The sequence below is a fragment of the Limanda limanda genome, chromosome 2, assembly GCF_963576545.1.
Source record: "Limanda limanda chromosome 2, fLimLim1.1, whole genome shotgun sequence".
NCBI lineage: Eukaryota > Metazoa > Chordata > Actinopteri > Pleuronectiformes > Pleuronectidae > Limanda > Limanda limanda.
The window spans coordinates 1,506,641-1,525,504 of NC_083637.1; the positions used below are offsets into that span (position 1 = coordinate 1,506,641).

The following is an 18,864-nucleotide window of genomic DNA, read 5'->3' on the forward strand; positions in this document are numbered from 1 at the left end:
TTGTGTCATTTAAGGTTTACTGTTTGCCTTGGAATTCTCATTGTTAATTTGAATACTACATTTTGTCACTTTTTGTGTATACAGCGAGATTTCACAAAATGTTCGGTCATGGAAATTTGGTTTAAAGTTATTGAAAAGTCGTGGAAAAGTCATGGAAATCCATTGGTCAAAATGTGTATGAACCCTGCATATAAAACCCATCTGCCTCCGGGCGCCGTGTGGTCTGCAGGTATCTGTGTAAGCTGTCGGACCAGGAGCTGCGGCAGAGCGCGGCTCGCAACATGGCCGACCTGATGTGGAGCACGGTGAAGGAGCCGCTGGACAGCGCGCTGTGCTTCGACAAGGAGAGCCTGGACCTGGCCTTCAAGTACTTCATGTCCCCCACGCTCACCATGAGGCTGGCCGGACTCAGCCAAATCACCGTGAGTCACACTCGGGTTCCCCGGCTCAGCTTCAGGCCGGGAGGTTGTTCACCGGAATCCTCACAGCCGCGTGGAAACAACCGAAACACAGAAACAGCAAATAATTCAAACATTAAGCCCTGAAAGAGTTGAAAGTATTTGTAACAAATACGTTACACACATGTCGTAGTAAGTGTTAAATATGTAATACAGGAGTGATATACATTTTCTCACACTAGGATTAATTTTTCTTTTTGTGACTTTAAAGGTTCAATAAGCAGCTTTTCCACTTTGAAATGTATGAACTTATCCAGACCTGTTTTATATATAAACATTGTATTTAAAAACCTGGAGAAATCTGTAGTTTTAATCAAGGTACTGGTGCAGTTCATTTGGCTGCCTGTTGGTGGCGTCTTATCCCCTTTGTGCACGTTGACATTTAAGACTGATGCTGTGATAAATGAACGTTCTTGAAAATCAGAGATGATTATTATTAATTCAGCCGAGGGCTCGTGATGTATTATCTATTCACGCATCGTGTGTTTGTGTGTTTGTGTGTTTGTGTGTGTGTTTGTGTGTTTGTGTGTTTGTGTGTTTGTGTGTTTGTGTGTGTGTTTGTGTGTTTGTGTGTTTGTGTGTGTGTGTGTGTGTTTGTGTGTTTGTTTTCTCAGAATCAGCTCCACACATTCAACGACGTCTGCAACAACGAGTCCCTGGTGTCTGACACAGAAACGTAAGTTTGCTGAAACGGATGAACGAACATGAATCTATGCTGAAGAGTAATAGAGTAATTTAATCAACATAATCAGAGCTGGTGTTATGTATTTTACTGTATCAAAATAATACTATATTATATTATAAGTGTGTTTTAATGAGATCGACAAACTCTGCTCAGTTTTATCAGATGCTCATTGCAACATTTCTGCTGTTTTCATTCAGAGACATTATAATAATTACCTTTTATTTAAACAACACTTTTCAAAACACATTATCAAAGTGATTAAAATGGTGGAAACAGGATTAAAACATTTCAAGACTGAGGCAAATAAGATCAGAGATTTAAAATAGTTTAGTTTGGAGTTTGAACCTTTTCATATATAAAAACACTGGCTTATTTCTTTGTAAATGTGTTATTAAATGTATTATTAAACAGGGTTCCCAAGAGGTCTTAAAAAGTCTTAAAAGGTCTTAAATTTAAACAATCGAAATTTTAGGCCTTAAAAAGTCTTAAAAAGGTCTTAAATTGGATTCGGCCAGAGCTGAGAAGTTAGAGGTTTTGTAGTGTTCGATGGGATGTTTAATTTCCTTCTTTAGACATGTTTTATGGAACATCCTTTTATTTCAATTTATTTCAGCATGTTTAATGCATGTTTAAAGCATGTTTAAAGCTTGTTTAAAGCATGTTTAAAGCATGTTTAAAGCATGTTTAAAGCATGTTTAATGCATGTTTAAAGCATGTTTAAAGCTTGTTTGACTTGTGTATTGTTATTGTTCTTATGTTGAATGGGTATAAATTTACTTTGTAAGTAATTCTGTGACTTATTTCTTCTTTCATAGTAATTTTCCTTCATACTTTTTGCCAGTATGGTCGTGAAATAGGTCTTAAATTCTATTCAAAGTGGTCTTAAAAAGGTCTTAAAAAGTCTTAAATTTATCTTGTTAAAACCTGTAGGAACCCTGATTAAAACAAACTAATGTATTTAGTAAAAGAACAACACATTTAAATACAGCATCACAACAAAACTATGTTAAAATACACAGACAACATGCGGAGGTAAATCAAATAGTGAACGAGGATCAATTAAAGTTCTTTATTGAAAGATGTGTTTGATTTGAAAGATGACCCTGATTCTGAGCTCGTCCAGTTTCCCTCCTGTGAACGAACCTGTTGCATTATAAATGAACTGATGTGATACGACTGAACAGGAAGTGAACGACACGTTGAGTTCTGAGTCGACCTGAGAACTCACTGTGATTCTGCTTCCTGCTTCCAGCTCCATCGCAAAGGAACTCGCCGATTGGTTGATTCACAACAATGTGGTGGAGCACATATTTGGACCCAATTTGCACATTGAGGTGAGACCAGTGATGTGATGTATATGTAAATATGTTCTTACTTTATGTTTTCAAACCTGCAGAGACCTGTTGTTTGAATCAAGATAACATGTCGTCCGCTGTCGGTGGCGTCACTTCCTCCAGAAGAGTCAGAAGAAACTTCTTAATCCAGTTTGAAGTCACATGCTTAGATCTCCGTGGTTTTTTTAATCTATATTTGTAGCAGATGAAGGATTTTAGTTTTGGATCTCAAGTTTTCAGAGAAACAGGCTGAGCTAACGTTAGCGGCAGCTCGACTCGGGTCTGGAGTCCTAACCAGGAGAGGACTACACCTCCCATCATGCCTCACTGCGTCACCATGTCTGCAAACTCAAATGAGACCTCTAGTGGCAGAAAATGACATTGTGTATTTAAGAAAATGTGATTAATCCTATTCGGCTCTTTGGAAATCAATCAACAGTTTGGAATTGACAAAAGAACTTGTGACCGATTTACTGCTACAGCACAACCTCACAATAAGCTGTCTATTGTTATTGTCTGTTATTGTCTGTCTATTGTTCTGCTAGAGAGCCCCCTGGTGGTACAAAAGTCTTCCCTTCTGTCACAGTTCACTTCCCCCCAGTGCAGCCAACCTGAAGTGTGTGTGTGTGTGTGTGTTTCAGATCATTAAGCAGTGCCAAGTGATCCTGAACTTCTTGGCTGCAGAAGGTCGACTCAGCACGCAGCATGTGGACTGTATCTGGGCTGCAGCTCAGGTGGGACGGGACAGACTCACACTGCACAGCTTCACTCCTGCTCATCTCTGTCCTGCTTTTTAAAGAAGCACATGTTCCTTCTCTCCAAATGTAAGATTCATAACTCGTGTGTGTTTTGTGTTTTCAGCTGAAACACTGCAGCCGCTACATCCACGACCTTTTCCCTTCACTCATTAAAAACCTGGACCCAGTGCCGCTCCGCCACGTCCTCAACCTGGTGTCCGGCCTGCACCCCAGCGCCCACACGGAGCAGGTAAATCAACACAACACGGACGAACCCCCGACTCCGTGTGAACGCCAGCGGCGCCGCGACCATCACTCACGAGCTCTCCTCTCTCTCCTCAGACGCTGTACCTGGCCTCCATGCTGATCAAGGCCCTGTGGAACAACGCTCTGGCAGCGAAGGCTCAGCTCTCCAAACAGAGCTCCTTCGCCTCCTTGCTCAACACCAACATCCCCATGGGCAACAAGAAAGGTCTGGATTCATTTCACTGTTGAAGCTTTGTCTAACCTGAGGAAACTTTCATTTGATCTGGTACAAATGGTTCGATGTTGGTGGTGAAAGGTCCAGATCACTGTGAGCTCATTCATCTGATATCGTCCCACTGCCTCCAAGGAAGTTCTTAAGTTTCTTGGTTTCAAAGATGAACAGATACGATTTTGGTGGTCAAAGGTCCCGGCAGCCAAACACACGGTTTTGGCCATAACTCAAAGATCCATGAGCTGATTATAACAGAATACAAATGTCTGCACATATAATGAGTCTGTCAGTAAAGAGGGACAACATGTCTCGGGAGGTCGAGCGGGTCGGACACTCTCCTCAGTCTGCTTGTCAAAGCCCAAATTCAGGGTTCGTACGGTCATGGAAAACCTGGAAAAGTCATGGAATTTTAAAATGTGTTTTTCCAGGCCTTGAAAAGTCATGGAATAAAAGAATCTCCCAAAAGTTTTGGAAAAGTGATGGAAATTTGTTAAATTCATATTTTCATGTCGTTCATTATTTACGCTGAGTTTTAAATAATTCATATGCTTTTAAAGAAATACTCTCAAAATATAAGCAGGCATACTTGGGTTTGTCCTTTGTTGGTTTGAATACTACATTTTGTCACTTTTTTGCGTACACACTGAGATTTCACTAAATGTTCGGTCATGGAAATTTGGTTTAAAGTTATTGAAAAGTCATGGAAAAGTCATGGAAATCCATTGGTCAAAATGTGTATGAACCCTGCAAATTGCTCCTGATGTTTGTGTGCGAATGATGATTGATACAGTGATGTTGCACTGCGTGTGCGTGTGCGTGTGTGTGTGTGTGTGTGTGTGTGTGTGTGTTTCCTGTATGTTACTTATTGTAGTTTCCCGTCTGTTGTCAGGTTCCCCGGCTGCGAGTCCAGACAGCAGCGACAACAGTGACACGCAGCACAGCGGAGGCAGCGACATGGAGATGGACGACCAGATGATGACCGGCAGCAAGAGGAGCCAGCAGAGGCTGTCTGACACAGAGGTAACACACAGACACACACACACACACACACACACACACACACACACACCCAGCTGAGGGAGTGAATGAGATGACAAGAGGCAGAAGAAAGATGCTTCTGTCTGTCCACCTCAATCTCCTGCTGCTTAAGTGTTAATTTCGTTGACGGTAACAATAACGAAAAATATTTGTTAACGCCCCTTTTCCCATGACTAAGACGAGACGAAGACGTAACGAAATGAGTGAACAGTGAGATCAGAGGCTGCAGCTGGTTTCTACCGAGCTCCAGCTTCTGTGTCTTCCTCCAGTCTGATCTGCTTTCACTTTTTGTTTTCACATTTCGCCAACTAAAATATATAGGCTGCAGCTATATGTTTTTATTTATTTCAAAATAGGGTACTTCTTATTTCATACATTTCCCACAAATATGGGGATGACTCAAATAACCCTACATAGTTCTGCGTTTAATTTATTTCAAAGTAGGCCGACACTTGCCTGTGTATTTTCTTCTCCTCTTCATAAGCATTTGGTGTTTCCCTTTGTTGTAACAGGTAAAAATAAATAAAATGTCAACAGTTTTCTTTATTGTTCTATAATTTCATAAATGCAATAATCTACAGATTAGTATAGTATAACTTTATATAACATTTTCTCAGCTTTGTTATCAAATATGTTTTGCGGCTCCAGACAAATTTTATTTGGGGGAAGAGGGGGCAAAATGGCTCTTTTGATAGTAAAGGTTGCCGACCCCTGCTATAGACCTATAGGAGGGACATCTAATGGACAACCTAAGTACTGCAAGCTAGACTAGTACGCAGTTGTAGACACAACACAGGGGGGGGGGGGGGGGGGGATCCCTGGACCTGAGAAGGGAAGATAAGGAGTTTAATGTGGCTATTAAATGTGACTAAAACTAGACTAAAATGTAATTTGTTTTCGTCGACTAAAACTAGACTAAAACTAATATGCATTTTCGTCAAAAGACTAAGACTAAATCAAAAATAGCTGCCAAAATTAACACTGTGCTGCTTCATATTTAAAACACAAACTCCCCAACGTGTGATTTCATGTATGAAACCAGCTTCAGACCCTCAGACACTTTCATAATGACTCTGCTCATGTTCTCAGTTTACTGTGTTTACAGAGGAAGACTCTGGTCCTGATGCACCTTCTTTACATTCCTTGCTTTTCTTTACATGATGTCTACGCTCCCGAGGAACATGTTCCCTGCTGTGTTCCTCTCGTTTCCACACGAGACGATTCAGCTGCTTCCACGGACCTGATCCCTGACGGCAGCTCTCAGGCGCTGCTGGAGGTTCTAACGTCCCCGGTGTCTCTGTGGTTTCAGGAGTCGATGCAGGGCAGCTCGGACGAGACGGCCAACAGCGTGGAGGAGGGCAGCAGCGGCCCGGGCAGCAGCAGCGGCCGCAGCGAAGCCTCCAGCAACGAGGCCGCCTCCAGCAGAGCCAGCCAATCAGCAGGCAGCCCCGGCAGCGAGATGCACTCCGACGACATGGCCGACAGCGAGGCCTTAAAGGAGGAGGAGGAGGACGAAGAGGAGGAGGACGACGAGGAGGACGATGATGACGACGAAGAGGACGAAGATGAGGGGAACAGATCTGTTGCTGAAGGCGGTCAGCAGAAGGAGTCCCGGGAGCAGCCGGAATCCAGGAAAAGGAAGGCGGGGGAGGCGCTTGGCGAAGGGTTGAGCCAGGGGGCGGGGCCTAGTGGCCCAGGGGGCGGGGGCAAACCCAAGGCTCTGCCCTTCAACACAGAGACTTCTGCTGTCATGGCAACAGCCGCGTCAGCTTCTGTAGAAGGCCACATGAGGATGCTGGACGCCTGCTCGGCATCGTCCCGGCCCGAGGGGGCGGAGCCCCAGCAGCAGCCGCTGGACATCGGCCCCCCCCAGATGGCGCCGGGGCCTCAGGAGCCCCCCGGTCTGCCCCGGCCCGGGGACTTCCTGGGAGACGCCATGGGCGGTGAACTTTTTAACTGCCGGCGCTTCATCGGACCACAACACCACCACCACCACCACCACCACCACCACCACCACCACGAAGGGTGAGGCCGTCCGTCCCTCACAGGGCTGAGTACCAATATGATGATGAAATGATAATCAACCTTTATTAACATAGCACTTTCTGAACAATGCTACAAAACTTAACGAGAAGTAAAACCAAAACAATGAAAGAACCAGACGAGGACGAAGCAGCAAAATGACTGAAACTTAATAAAATCAAATCAAACATTTAAAGACAACTTTCATAAAGACAAAGGTTTTACAAGTCTGTCAGAGCCCAGGAAAATACATATTTGTTTCACAGTTATTGTATTTAATGCGTAGATTTCTTATATTTTATGTTGATGCTGGTGATAGAACTGACACCTCTGGGGACCATGAATATTCACAGGAAATGATATAGAAATCTTGCTTCAGGATCAGTGGCCATCTTAACTCTCACTTCCCTGTAAACACTTGCTTTAATAAACCCACGTCTTCCCTCTCAGTCCCACGGTGGAGGACATGCTGAGTGCGGACGACGTGAGCTGCAGCAGCTCCCAGGTCAGCGCCAAGTCGGAGAAGAACATGGCGGACTTCGACGGCGAGGAGTCGGGCTGCGAAGAGGAGCTGGTCCAGATCAACTCCCACGCCGAGCTCAGCTCCCACCTCCAGCAGCACCTCCCCAACCTGGCCTCCATCTACCACGAGCACCTGGTGCAAGGTGAGCTGCTCCCACCGGGTCTTCACCGTGAGCACGCCCCCCCCCCCCCCCCCCCCCCCCGAGGCCGAGGAGCTGACTCTGTTTGTCTCTGCAGGTCCAGCTGTTCACAAGCACCAGTACTCCAGCAGCCACGCTGTGACCGACATCAACCTGGACAACGTGTGTAAGAAGGGCAACACGCTGCTGTGGGACCTGGTGCAGGACGAGGACGCGGTACACACGCTTCTTATTCACTTTTATTAAAATTGAATTCTATTTTAACCCATGAAGACCTGAGGCCCAGAATGAAAACAATCCCCTGAGGTTTTCTGAGGAGCTGAAAGAATTACCAACATTTACAAAAACATACATTTCTTCCACTTAGAGACCTGAAATACAATCAAACATGTGATAGCTTTAACGTTTAGCTTTTATTAGCATCTATGGCAAATCCTTGAGTATTCCCTGAAGTTCATGAACATTTTTTAATGCTGACAAACTCGCAGAGATCCTCTTCCTCTTCCTCCGACATGTCTCTTACAGACTGAGTCTCGCTCTTGTTCTTCTTCATTGTTATTTTCCTCGTTGTTTTAATCGATGAAACTCTGAGACATGTTTTGCAGCGCCATTAAACAAACCAACTACATTTCCCATCATGCACTCTGCCGTTCCCCTGAGTTTGTCACATAACAACATATCAAACACACACATCCCCTCTGGCTCTAGAGGGAGGAGCTTGCAAACCTCATCAAGGTCTTAAAGGTTATTTATTACAGTTTAAAATGTTTAATCTAATGATTCTAAAACAAGTGTCGGTTTTACCTGTGGAATCAAATGTTTCTTTCAGATCCACTTGTCTGAAGGTTTGATCAACGAAGCGGAGAAGCTGCTGTGCTCGCTCGTCTGCTGGTTCACCGACAGACAGATCCGCATGCGCTTCATCGAGGGTTGCCTTGACAACCTGGCCCATCACAGGTAGGAGGAGCCTAAAATACTCATATTTCCAGTGGTGTTCTTTCTTTTCCTTACCCTCTTGTGTTGGATCCTCATCTTGTCATCGTCTCTCAGGTCCGTTGTGGTTTCCTTGCGTCTACTACCAAAACTATTTGGCACTTTCCAGCAGTTCGGCTCGAGCTACGACACTCACTGGATCACCATGTGAGTAGCTCCTCCTCCTTCAGTGACCATGTACTGTAGGGACGGGAATCGGCAGGGACCTCCCGATACGATACTATCACGATACTTAGGTGGCGATACGATATGTATTGTGATTCTGTAAGTATTGCGATTCGATATTACGATTTCCTGGGATTTCTTTTAGTTATTTTTAATTTTCTAAATACTGGACCATGGAAAAATGTTGAATCATACCTTCAAATACAACACAGTCAAATTCACTTAGAGCTTTACCAGTTTTATTTAAAATATTAACATTAACTTAATAACTGCCGGGCAGCCAATCGAGAAAATAAATAAAAATGTGCCCTATTATTGTATAGCCCCTGTCAACTGCACACAAACTGACAGATTAAGACATGTATGCCACTTAGGCTACTTTTAAACAATTAATAAAAGGTATTAAATAGAATGAATAAAAGTTTACTTAAAATATAAACTTTGAAATAAACAAAAAGTAGGCTATTGGTGTTTGCATGTAGGCGATGCAAAGCTAGCGCTTGGGTATGTTTAGATTCTTGTGCAAAAACAAGAGCTGGTCAACATGCTCTGGGGTGATGTTGCTCCTCCCATATATCCCCCCCGGTATAAACCAAGAAATATGTTTTTAAAAAATAAAAAATAATTTATTTATTTATTTTTTTTTTTTTTTGTAAGAATCGATTTGGGACGCAGCATATCGATTTAAAATCGTCATTCACAAGAATCGCGATTTGTAACAGAATCGATTTTTTTCCCCCATCCCTAATGTACTGTAGGTTCAGGTCGGGGGGGGGGGAGAGGAGGCCGCACACCTGAGGCTGATCATTCAGACACTTCCTGAAATCATAATAGTTAAGACATGGATCCGTTCTGCTTTGTGCTGATGTTTGTGTCTCGGTCAGGTGGGCGGAGAAAGAGCTGCACATGATGAAGCTGTTCTTCGACAACCTGCAACACTACATCCACGAAGTCCGAGAGCAGCGGCACAAGTTTGCACTGTGAGTCTGTCGGGGGGGTTCACCTCAGACACACAAAGATCCTGATCTCATCCCTCAAGATATTTGAGATTTACTTGAAGCTCGAGATGAAATAAAATGTTGTTGTTGTTGTCTTCTTCTTCTGTTGTTGTTGTTGTTGCAGCTACAGCCACAGTGCGGAGGTCCAGGTCCGCCTGCAGTTCCTCACCTGTGTCTTCTCCACGCTGGGATCTCCAGACCACTTCAGTAAGACTCAGCTTCATGTAGTGGACTGGTGCCCTGGGTCACGTGACCCAACTGTCCCCTTAGGTTGAATCAAGCTGCACCAAATTACTGCCCCATGTCACAATGTTTCAAAAAAGGTGATTCAAAATTCCTGAATTCACACGTTTGTAAAAATCCTTCCTCAAAGTTTCCTGGAAATCTGCTCAGAGAGAAAGACAGGGGCGATCAACTCTTAAATAAACCATTGATCAGTTTTGCTGTTTTTATTTTATGGTGGTTATCACCAGCCACGATGACTCAACCTTCCCTCGTGACATCGGGCTACAGAAAGCTGAATTTGGTTTTTGGTTCTCAAAACATCAGCACATCTTTGCAGAACTTATATCCTTGTTATTCCTGATAATCCCCAGACGCTGCTGTCACTGTCTCTACGAAGACGGCTCAGGCGGCTCCAGGTTTCCTGAGCAGACGGCAGCGGCTGCGAGTGAAGAAGCTTGAAACGCAATAAGAACTCAGATTAGATTTGTAGAACCTTGCAGATACTCCTGTGCTCGCTGTGTGTGTCTGTGAGACTTCAGGCAACCATGTTAAAATAGAACCTCATTATGCAACCTGAGCCTCGTTCTGCCGAGAACAATGCTCCCGCTGTGTGTGGCTCCGAGAGAAGATTACATAACACTGATGAGGATGGACTAGAACCCGTTTAGCAGTTTTTACCACATTGGGCCCAGTTTGATGTAACAATGTGTAACAATGCTTAAAGGGACTCTTACCTTTGTTGCATTTGAGAATTACAGCACATTTAAATCATCCCGCCTTCCTCCAATGCCCCACCCCCTCGTTCCCATCCGCGGTGTTTTTTTGAAGAAACTTTATTTACAAGCAGACTTACAATCTACTGCCTCCGCGCACGCACGTGAGTTTTTGTTTACCAAAGCAATGGATTCGGTAAGTTATATACATTTACATTCACATGCCTTGATGACGGGCCCGAATGCGCCACAAGAAGCAGACGGGCTTCCTGTCGGTTTCCATGCAGCAAACAGACAGGCCTGTCGGCCAATAAGGTCCTTCGGTCCGAAGAATTTTATTGGTTGAAGTTTTCACTAAATATTATGAGAGTGAAATAATTGTTTGTTTTTACTCCTGGTGGGTCTGTCTTGCATTTTAGAGTGTCATTACCTTATTAATACCAATTTAACCTTATCCAAAAAGTGTCAAAATGCAACAAAGGTAAGAGTCCCTTTAAAGCCTCAGACACAGATGGTTAGAAACCTCAAGGTCACAGCAACGATTCCTGTGAATAGGAAAAAACATAAATCCCTCCACACTGCTCCTGTGGCGTGGTTGACACCAGGTCTTTAGCGGCTGACAGACACTTGGAGGACACCCAGGAGCCGTATGGAGGCAGTAGGGAAAGGAGAACCACGGTGCAGAGAAGGTCCGACTCCACTCTCACTCGGTTGGTCTGTAAACGTCTGTCTCCGTCCCTCAGGACTGAGTCTGGAGCAGGTGGACATCCTGTGGCACTTTAAAGCCTCAGACACAGACGGTTAGAAACCTCAGGTCACAGGAACGATTCCTGTCAATAGGAAAAAACATAAATCCCTCCACACTGCTCCTGTGGCGTGGTTGACACCAGGTCTTTAGCGGCTGACAGACACTTGGAGGACACCCAGGAGCCGTATGGAGGCAGTAGGGAAAGGAGAACCACGGTGCAGAGAAGGTCCGACTCCACTCTCACTCGGTTGGTCTGTAAACGTCTGTCTCCGTCCCTCAGGACTGAGTCTGGAGCAGGTGGACATCCTGTGGCACTGTCTGGTGGAGGACGCCGAGTGCTACGATGACGCGCTGCACTGGTTCCTCAACCAGGTCCGCAGCAAGGACCAGCACGCCATGGGCATGGAGACCTACAAGCACCTCTTCCTGGAGAAGGTAGAGACCAGGACACAGTGTTCAACAATAAGAAGTTTACTAAACTTGTCTGATGTCCGAATATTTCAGTTTGAGGATTTTCTGTGCTCATGGAGTTTCTTGGAATCTTTTCGTGGTGTTGAATCCAGTTTGTGGAGAATGATCTGAGCTTTGTGACCGATGTCAGAAGCACTGGAGCAGCAGCAGCAGCTGTGTGTTGATTCTTCTCTGTGTCTCCAGATGCCTCAGCTGAAGCCAGAGACCATCAGCATGACCGGCCTCAACCTCTTCCAGCACCTGTGTAACCTGGCCCGCCTCGCCACCAGCGCCCTGGACAACGCCTCCAGCTGCGAGGTGCTCAATCGCTTCTTTCATCAGTTCTCGTATCTTCTCCTCAGACGTTCTTCACTCTGTGGTCCGATCCGATCCGAGCCGGTGCTTAACCCTCCCTCTCTCTTGTGTGTCTCCAGCTGTGTGGGATGGACCAGCTGTGGGGCATCGCTCTGAGAGCTCAGTCTGCCGACATCAGCCGCGCTGCCATCCAGTACATCAACTCCTACTACATCAACGGTCAGTTCCCCCCCCCGACACGCCATGCACTGAACATCACAGAGCTGCAGGTTGAATTTCATATCTAACGACCTTTTCCTGAAATGTTCTGGATGTTCTGTGAGAACACGAGCGTCTGAGTCACTTGATCCGCACGTAACACATTCAAATTTCCCCCTTTTGACCCCGTGTTGTGTTGACTTGTTGTCGTGTTGTGTTGACGTGTTGTTGTGTTGACTTCTACAGCGGGAAAGACGGGTCTGGAGAAGGAGCAGGAGTTCATCAGGAAGTGTATGGAGAGTCTCCTGATGGCGTCCGCTAACCTGGAGAAGGACGCCCACTCCAGCCTGACCAGCATCGAGCGGGGGCTGCTCATGCTCAAGACACACCTGGAGGCCTTCAGACGCAGGTACGCCACGGGACCCACCCCCCCCTCACACGAGGACTCAGACACACGCACGCCATCCACACTAACTCGCTTTAGATCTAAAACCCATCACCGGTTACGGCTGGCCTTCACACTTTACATGTTTTAGGTTGAGAACTTCAGGGTTGTGTTTCAGTCTGGACGCACAGAGACGTGACCCCGGTTGCCCGCTGCCTCCTCCTGATTGGTTCTCAGCAGTCACATGCCTGGACCACCAGACCACACTTGCTCTTACTTTTCACCGTCACTGTTCCTCGTTCGTTTTCTCATTTTAAAACCAGAGTCTTAGCGTGGAGGTAGCCACGGCGTCACAGAGCAGTGAGTCCACCACTGGGCGTGTCTCAGTAACCATGTCCGGCTCCTCAGGTTTGCGTACCACCTGCGGCAGTGGCAGATCGAGGGGACGGGAATCAGCAGCCACCTGAAGGCTCTGAGCGACAAGCAGTCTCTGCCGCTGAGGATCGTGTGTCAGCCCGCCGGCCTCCCGGACAAGGTGACACAACAAACCCTCCACCATGTAGCGGACCACCGGAGTGACCTCGTGTGTCCTCAGGCGAGCGGGTCCGGCCCAGGTTCACGTCGGTGTGTTGTGTTTCTGCAGATGACGATCGAGATGTACCCCAGCGACCAGGTGGCCGACCTGCGAGCTGAGGTGACCCACTGGTACGAGAACCTACAGAAGGAGCAGATGAACCAGCAGGCTCAGCTGCAGGAGTTCGGCCAGAGCAGCCGGCAGCCGGCAGACTTCCCCGGTAAAGAGTTGCAGCCTCCGTCCCTTTGACCCTTTGTTCTGACTAGGGTTGCAAAATTTCGGGAATATTCAAAGTTGGAAACTTTCCATGGGAATTAACGGGAATTAACGGGAATTAACGGGAATTAACGGGAATTAACGGGAATTAACGGGAATTAACGGGAATTAACGGGAATTAACGGGAATATATGGGAATTAATGGGAATTAACGGGAATAAACGGGAATAAACGGGAATAAACGGGAATAAACGGGAATAAACGGGAATATACGGGAATAAACGGGAATAAACGGGAATATATGGGAATTAACTGGAAATGTTGTGGGTAATTTATACTAACTGTATTTACCTTGTCATATACTGACATAAATATAAACATTTTGTTGTGTCATAGGCTGATTTGAGCCCTGAGGAAACGTTGGGCACTTGACTATATGCTTCTGCATCGTTGTGTCATTCTTAACATAGGTCTTTGCACAGTATTTGCAAATGTACACAGCCTTTCCTTCTACATTGGATGAGGTGAAATGTCTCCACACATGAGAGAGTGCACGTGGCATTGTTCTGTAGAATAAGATGAGAAAAAAGTTTGTAAAAAAACACTAATGCAATGCCAGAGATATAAATAGTTAGCCAAACAATTGGAATCGTCTGTAAACATATTTTACAATTGATGGATAAATGAATGGAAATAGGCTAGATGAACAGATGAACAATCCTCAATCAGCATGCTAATATATTTTCCCAGTAATATCATGGAAACTTACCTGACTAGTCCTTCACTCTACAGCAGGCCTCAGTAGCCCTGCTGTAGAGTGAAGCATGCTGGGAGTTATCTGTGCATGTGATGGAAGAATGACCAGTGGAGGGTTGAAACTCAACGTTCCATACATCTTTAAAATAGAGTTTTGAAGGATGTTTTTATTGCTCAGCGTTTAATTTGCGTATTTTTTTTTTTTTCAAAATTCCCGAGCTAAACTTCCCATGGAAAGTTTCCGGAAATTTATCGGAAACTTTCCACCCCTTTGCATCCCTGGTTCTGAAAGCTCCTGCCTGTGTGTGACGTCTGTCCCTGTGTCCTTCAGGAGGTTTGATGGGACCCGTCAGGATGATTTCCTCCGGCCACGAACTCACCACCGACTACGATGAGAAGACTCTGCACGAGCTGGGCTTCAAAGACATGCAGGTAACACTCGGATCTATTTCTGTGTCTCAAAGGAACCAAAACAAAGTGATGAGAACTGAAGGTTAAAATAACCAACGGGTCCATTTAATCCTTTTGGTTCTAGTGAAAACATTCTTGTGAAGGTGATTTATCTGGAACACAGATGGAAAATGAGCCGTTCTGCTTGTTCTGATTAGAACTCTAAGGTCTAATTATGACCAGTTGTCACTTGGATCAAATCAAAATTAAATTGATTTGAGAGGTCAAAGGTCACAGTGAATGTGGACTGAGACTAGACCGGCTGGTGGAGGCACTCGGCCACAGCTCAGAAGTATTACTCTTTTTCCTGTGTGTAGCTGGATTGAAACAATGAACTGAAGTCGTACAACACAGATGTGTCATCGCAGAGTTGTGTTGCTGCTTCTTCTCCCCAGATGGTGTTCGTGTCTCTCGGAGCTCCGCGCAGGGAGAGGAAGGGGGAGGGCATCCAGCTGCCGGCCTCCTGTCTGCCTCCTCCACAGAAGGAGCACATCCCCATGCTGCTGCTCCTCCAGGAGCCGCACCTCACCACGCTGTTCGACCTGCTGGAGATGCTGGCCTGCTTCAAGCCGCCCAGCACCGAGAAGGTCCACGAGAGCCCGGAGGTGAGAGATCGCTGGGTTTAAACCGAAACCCTCAGGAAAACCAAACTGAATCATCTTCTTCTTCTATAACCGTGAACTTCAACCCCCGTGCTTCATCCAGAGCGCTCGGTGCGAGGAGCTCCACCTCCACGCAGAGAATCTGTCTCGTCGGGTCTGGGAGCTGCTGATGCTCCTTCCTACGTGTCCCAAGATGCTGCAGGCCTTCCAGAACATCTCAGAAGACACGGTCAGTCGCCACCTTCGCCAAACACCTCTCACCAGCTCCCGTAGCCGAGCTTCAGGTTCTGGTGTGAGATCATCACAGTCACAGACAGAAAGAGAACCAGTCGTTCTCCACAGAAGCTTTTTTGCAAACTTAGCAACCACACAGGGAAAAGAGAGATGACTTTCCTCCTGCTGTGATTTACTGTCAAACACTGAATACCTTTGTGTGTGTCTGTGTGTGTCTGTGTGTGTGTGTGTGTGTGTGTGTGTAGAACGGGGAGGGTCTGTGCTGGAAGGAGCTGCTGAGGATCAAGAGTCCACACAAGCTGCTGTACGCTCTGGAGATCATCGAGTCTCTGGGCAAACCCAACCGACGCATCCACAGGGAGTCCACGGTAAGAGGAACACTTCACACAACACAACAACAAACTACACAAATGAGACATGTTTGTGTAGTTTGAGGATTTTTGAGATCGTCTGAATTAATTTCCCCAAAAACCAGAGGAGAATTTTGTTAATCTCATCAAAACAGAAACGAATGTTGTTACTTCAGAAAAACCGTTATGAGCTCCTGAACATCTAAAGTCTGGATTTACACTTTGACCTTTTAGTTGTGTGTCGTCTGTAGTTGTTTACATTCCATGATATATTATACACACACACATTGTGTCACACATTGTGCGTTTGTGCTGGTTTCTTCTTGTGTGTGACTGGGAGCTGACGTGTGTGTTTCCAGGGAAGCTACAGTGACCTGTATCCAGACTCGGACGACTCCAGTGAGGATCAGATAGAAAACAGCAAGAACACCTGGAGCTGCAAGGTAGGACCTGACACCACCTGCACCACCCGACACCACAAACACCATCAACACCACCACCACCACCGACACCACCACCGACACCACCTAAACACCGACACCACCTACACCACCACCGACACCACCACCGACACCACCGACACCACCGACACCACCACCGACACCACCACCGACACAACCGACACTACGACACCACCACCAACACCACCACCGACACCACCTACACCACCACCGACACAACCGACACTACGACCGACACCACCACCGACACCACCACCGACACAACCACCGACACCGACAACACCACCGACACCACCACCGACACCACCACCGACACCACCACCACCGACACCACCACCACCGACACCACCACCACCGACACCACCACCACCGACACCACCACCGACACCACCACCGACACCACCACCACCGACACAACCGACACTACGACACCACCACCGACACCACCAACACCACCACCGACACCACCACCGACACCACCGACACCACCACCGACACCACCACCGACACCACCAACACCCCCACCGACACCACCGACACCACCACCGACACCACCACCGACACCACCACCGACACCACCAACACCACCACCGACACCACCGACACCACCACCGACACCACCACCGACACCACCGACACCACCGACACCACCACCGACACCACCACCGACACCACCAACACCCCCACCGACACCACCGACACCACCACCGACACCACCACCGACACAACCGACACTACGACACCACCACCGACACCACCACCTGCACCACCTGACACCACCGACACCACCGCCGACACCACCGACACCACCGCCGACACCACCACCGACACCACCACCTGCACCACCTGACACCACCACCGACACCATCGACACCACCACCGACACCACCGACACCACCACCACCGACACCACCACCACCACCACCAACACCACCACCGACACCACCAACACCACCACCGACACCACCGACACAACCACCGACACAACCGACACTACGACACCACCACCAACACCACCACCGACACCACCAACACCACCACCGACACAACCGACACTACGGCACCACCACCAACACCACCACCGACACCACCAACACCACCACCGACACCACCGACACTACGACACCACCACCAACACCACCACCGACACCACCAACACCACCACCGACACAACCGACACTACGACACCACCACCGACACCACCACCGACACCACCAACACCACCTACACCACCACCGACACCACCGACACCACCACCGACACCACCACCACCGACACCACCACCACCACCGACACCACCACCACCGACACCACCACCAACACCACCACCACCACCACCGACACCACCACCACCACCACCACCAACACCACCACCACCGACACCACCACCACCACCACCGACACAACCACCGACACAACCGACACTACGACACCACCACCACCACCACCGACACCACCACCACCACCGACACCACCACCACCGACACCACCGCCGACACCACCGACACCACCGCCGACACCACCACCGACACCACCACCTGCACCACCTGACACCACCACCGACACCATCGACACCACCACCGACACCACCGACACCACCACCACCGACACCACCACCACCACCACCAACACCACCACCGACACCACCAACACCACCACCGACACCACCGACACAACCACCGACACAACCGACACTACGACACCACCACCAACACCACCACCGACACCACCAACACCACCACCGACACAACCGACACTACGGCACCACCACCAACACCACCACCGACACCACCAACACCACCACCGACACCACCGACACTACGACACCACCACCAACACCACCACCGACACCACCAACACCACCACCGACACAACCGACACTACGACACCACCACCGACACCACCACCGACACCACCAACACCACCTACACCACCACCGACACCACCGACACCACCACCGACACCACCACCACCGACACCACCACCACCACCGACACCACCACCACCGACACCACCACCAACACCACCACCACCACCACCGACACCACCACCACCACCACCACCAACACCACCACCACCGACACCACCACCACCACCACCGACACAACCACCGACACAACCGACACTACGACACCACCACCACCACCACCGACACCACCACCACCACCGACACCACCACCACCAACACCACCACCGACACCACCGACAGCACCGACAGCACCGACACAACCACCGACACAACCGACACTACGACACCACCACCGACACCACCACCGACACAACCGACACTACGACACCACCACCGACACCACCAACACCACCACCGACACCACCACCGACACCACCAAAACCACCGACACATCTGACACCACCACCGACACAACCACCGACACAACCGACACTACGACACCACCACCAACACCACCACCGACACCACCAACACCACCACCGACACAACCGACACTACGACACCACCACCGACACCACCAACACCACCACCAACACCACCACCGACACCACCAAAACCACCGACACATCTGACACCACCAACGACACCACCACCGACACCAGCAGCTGAAGAATCCCCCCGCTCAGTGGTGACTTTTGTGTTTCTCTT

General features: G+C 48.1%; 1 protein-coding gene across 1 annotated transcript in view; it reads left to right on the forward strand.

Moving 5' to 3' along the window:
* The window catches only part of usp34 (ubiquitin specific peptidase 34), a 71,457-nt gene that overhangs the window by 24,242 nt on the left and 28,351 nt on the right, over positions 1-18,864 (forward strand). Inside the window, exons 7-31 of the mRNA XM_061083532.1 lie at positions 230-422; positions 1,073-1,134; positions 2,396-2,477; positions 3,119-3,211; positions 3,339-3,464; positions 3,557-3,686; positions 4,582-4,712; positions 6,040-6,755; positions 7,203-7,417; positions 7,512-7,630; positions 8,244-8,371; positions 8,465-8,554; positions 9,457-9,552; positions 9,695-9,777; positions 11,537-11,691; positions 11,911-12,024; positions 12,141-12,240; positions 12,466-12,628; positions 13,013-13,139; positions 13,248-13,398; positions 14,482-14,582; positions 14,996-15,205; positions 15,306-15,431; positions 15,682-15,804; positions 16,146-16,229. Of these exons, the coding sequence (XP_060939515.1) occupies positions 230-422; positions 1,073-1,134; positions 2,396-2,477; positions 3,119-3,211; positions 3,339-3,464; positions 3,557-3,686; positions 4,582-4,712; positions 6,040-6,755; positions 7,203-7,417; positions 7,512-7,630; positions 8,244-8,371; positions 8,465-8,554; positions 9,457-9,552; positions 9,695-9,777; positions 11,537-11,691; positions 11,911-12,024; positions 12,141-12,240; positions 12,466-12,628; positions 13,013-13,139; positions 13,248-13,398; positions 14,482-14,582; positions 14,996-15,205; positions 15,306-15,431; positions 15,682-15,804; positions 16,146-16,229 (3,718 nt within the window). The remainder of the gene's footprint in view (positions 1-229; positions 423-1,072; positions 1,135-2,395; positions 2,478-3,118; positions 3,212-3,338; positions 3,465-3,556; positions 3,687-4,581; positions 4,713-6,039; positions 6,756-7,202; positions 7,418-7,511; positions 7,631-8,243; positions 8,372-8,464; positions 8,555-9,456; positions 9,553-9,694; positions 9,778-11,536; positions 11,692-11,910; positions 12,025-12,140; positions 12,241-12,465; positions 12,629-13,012; positions 13,140-13,247; positions 13,399-14,481; positions 14,583-14,995; positions 15,206-15,305; positions 15,432-15,681; positions 15,805-16,145; positions 16,230-18,864) is intronic.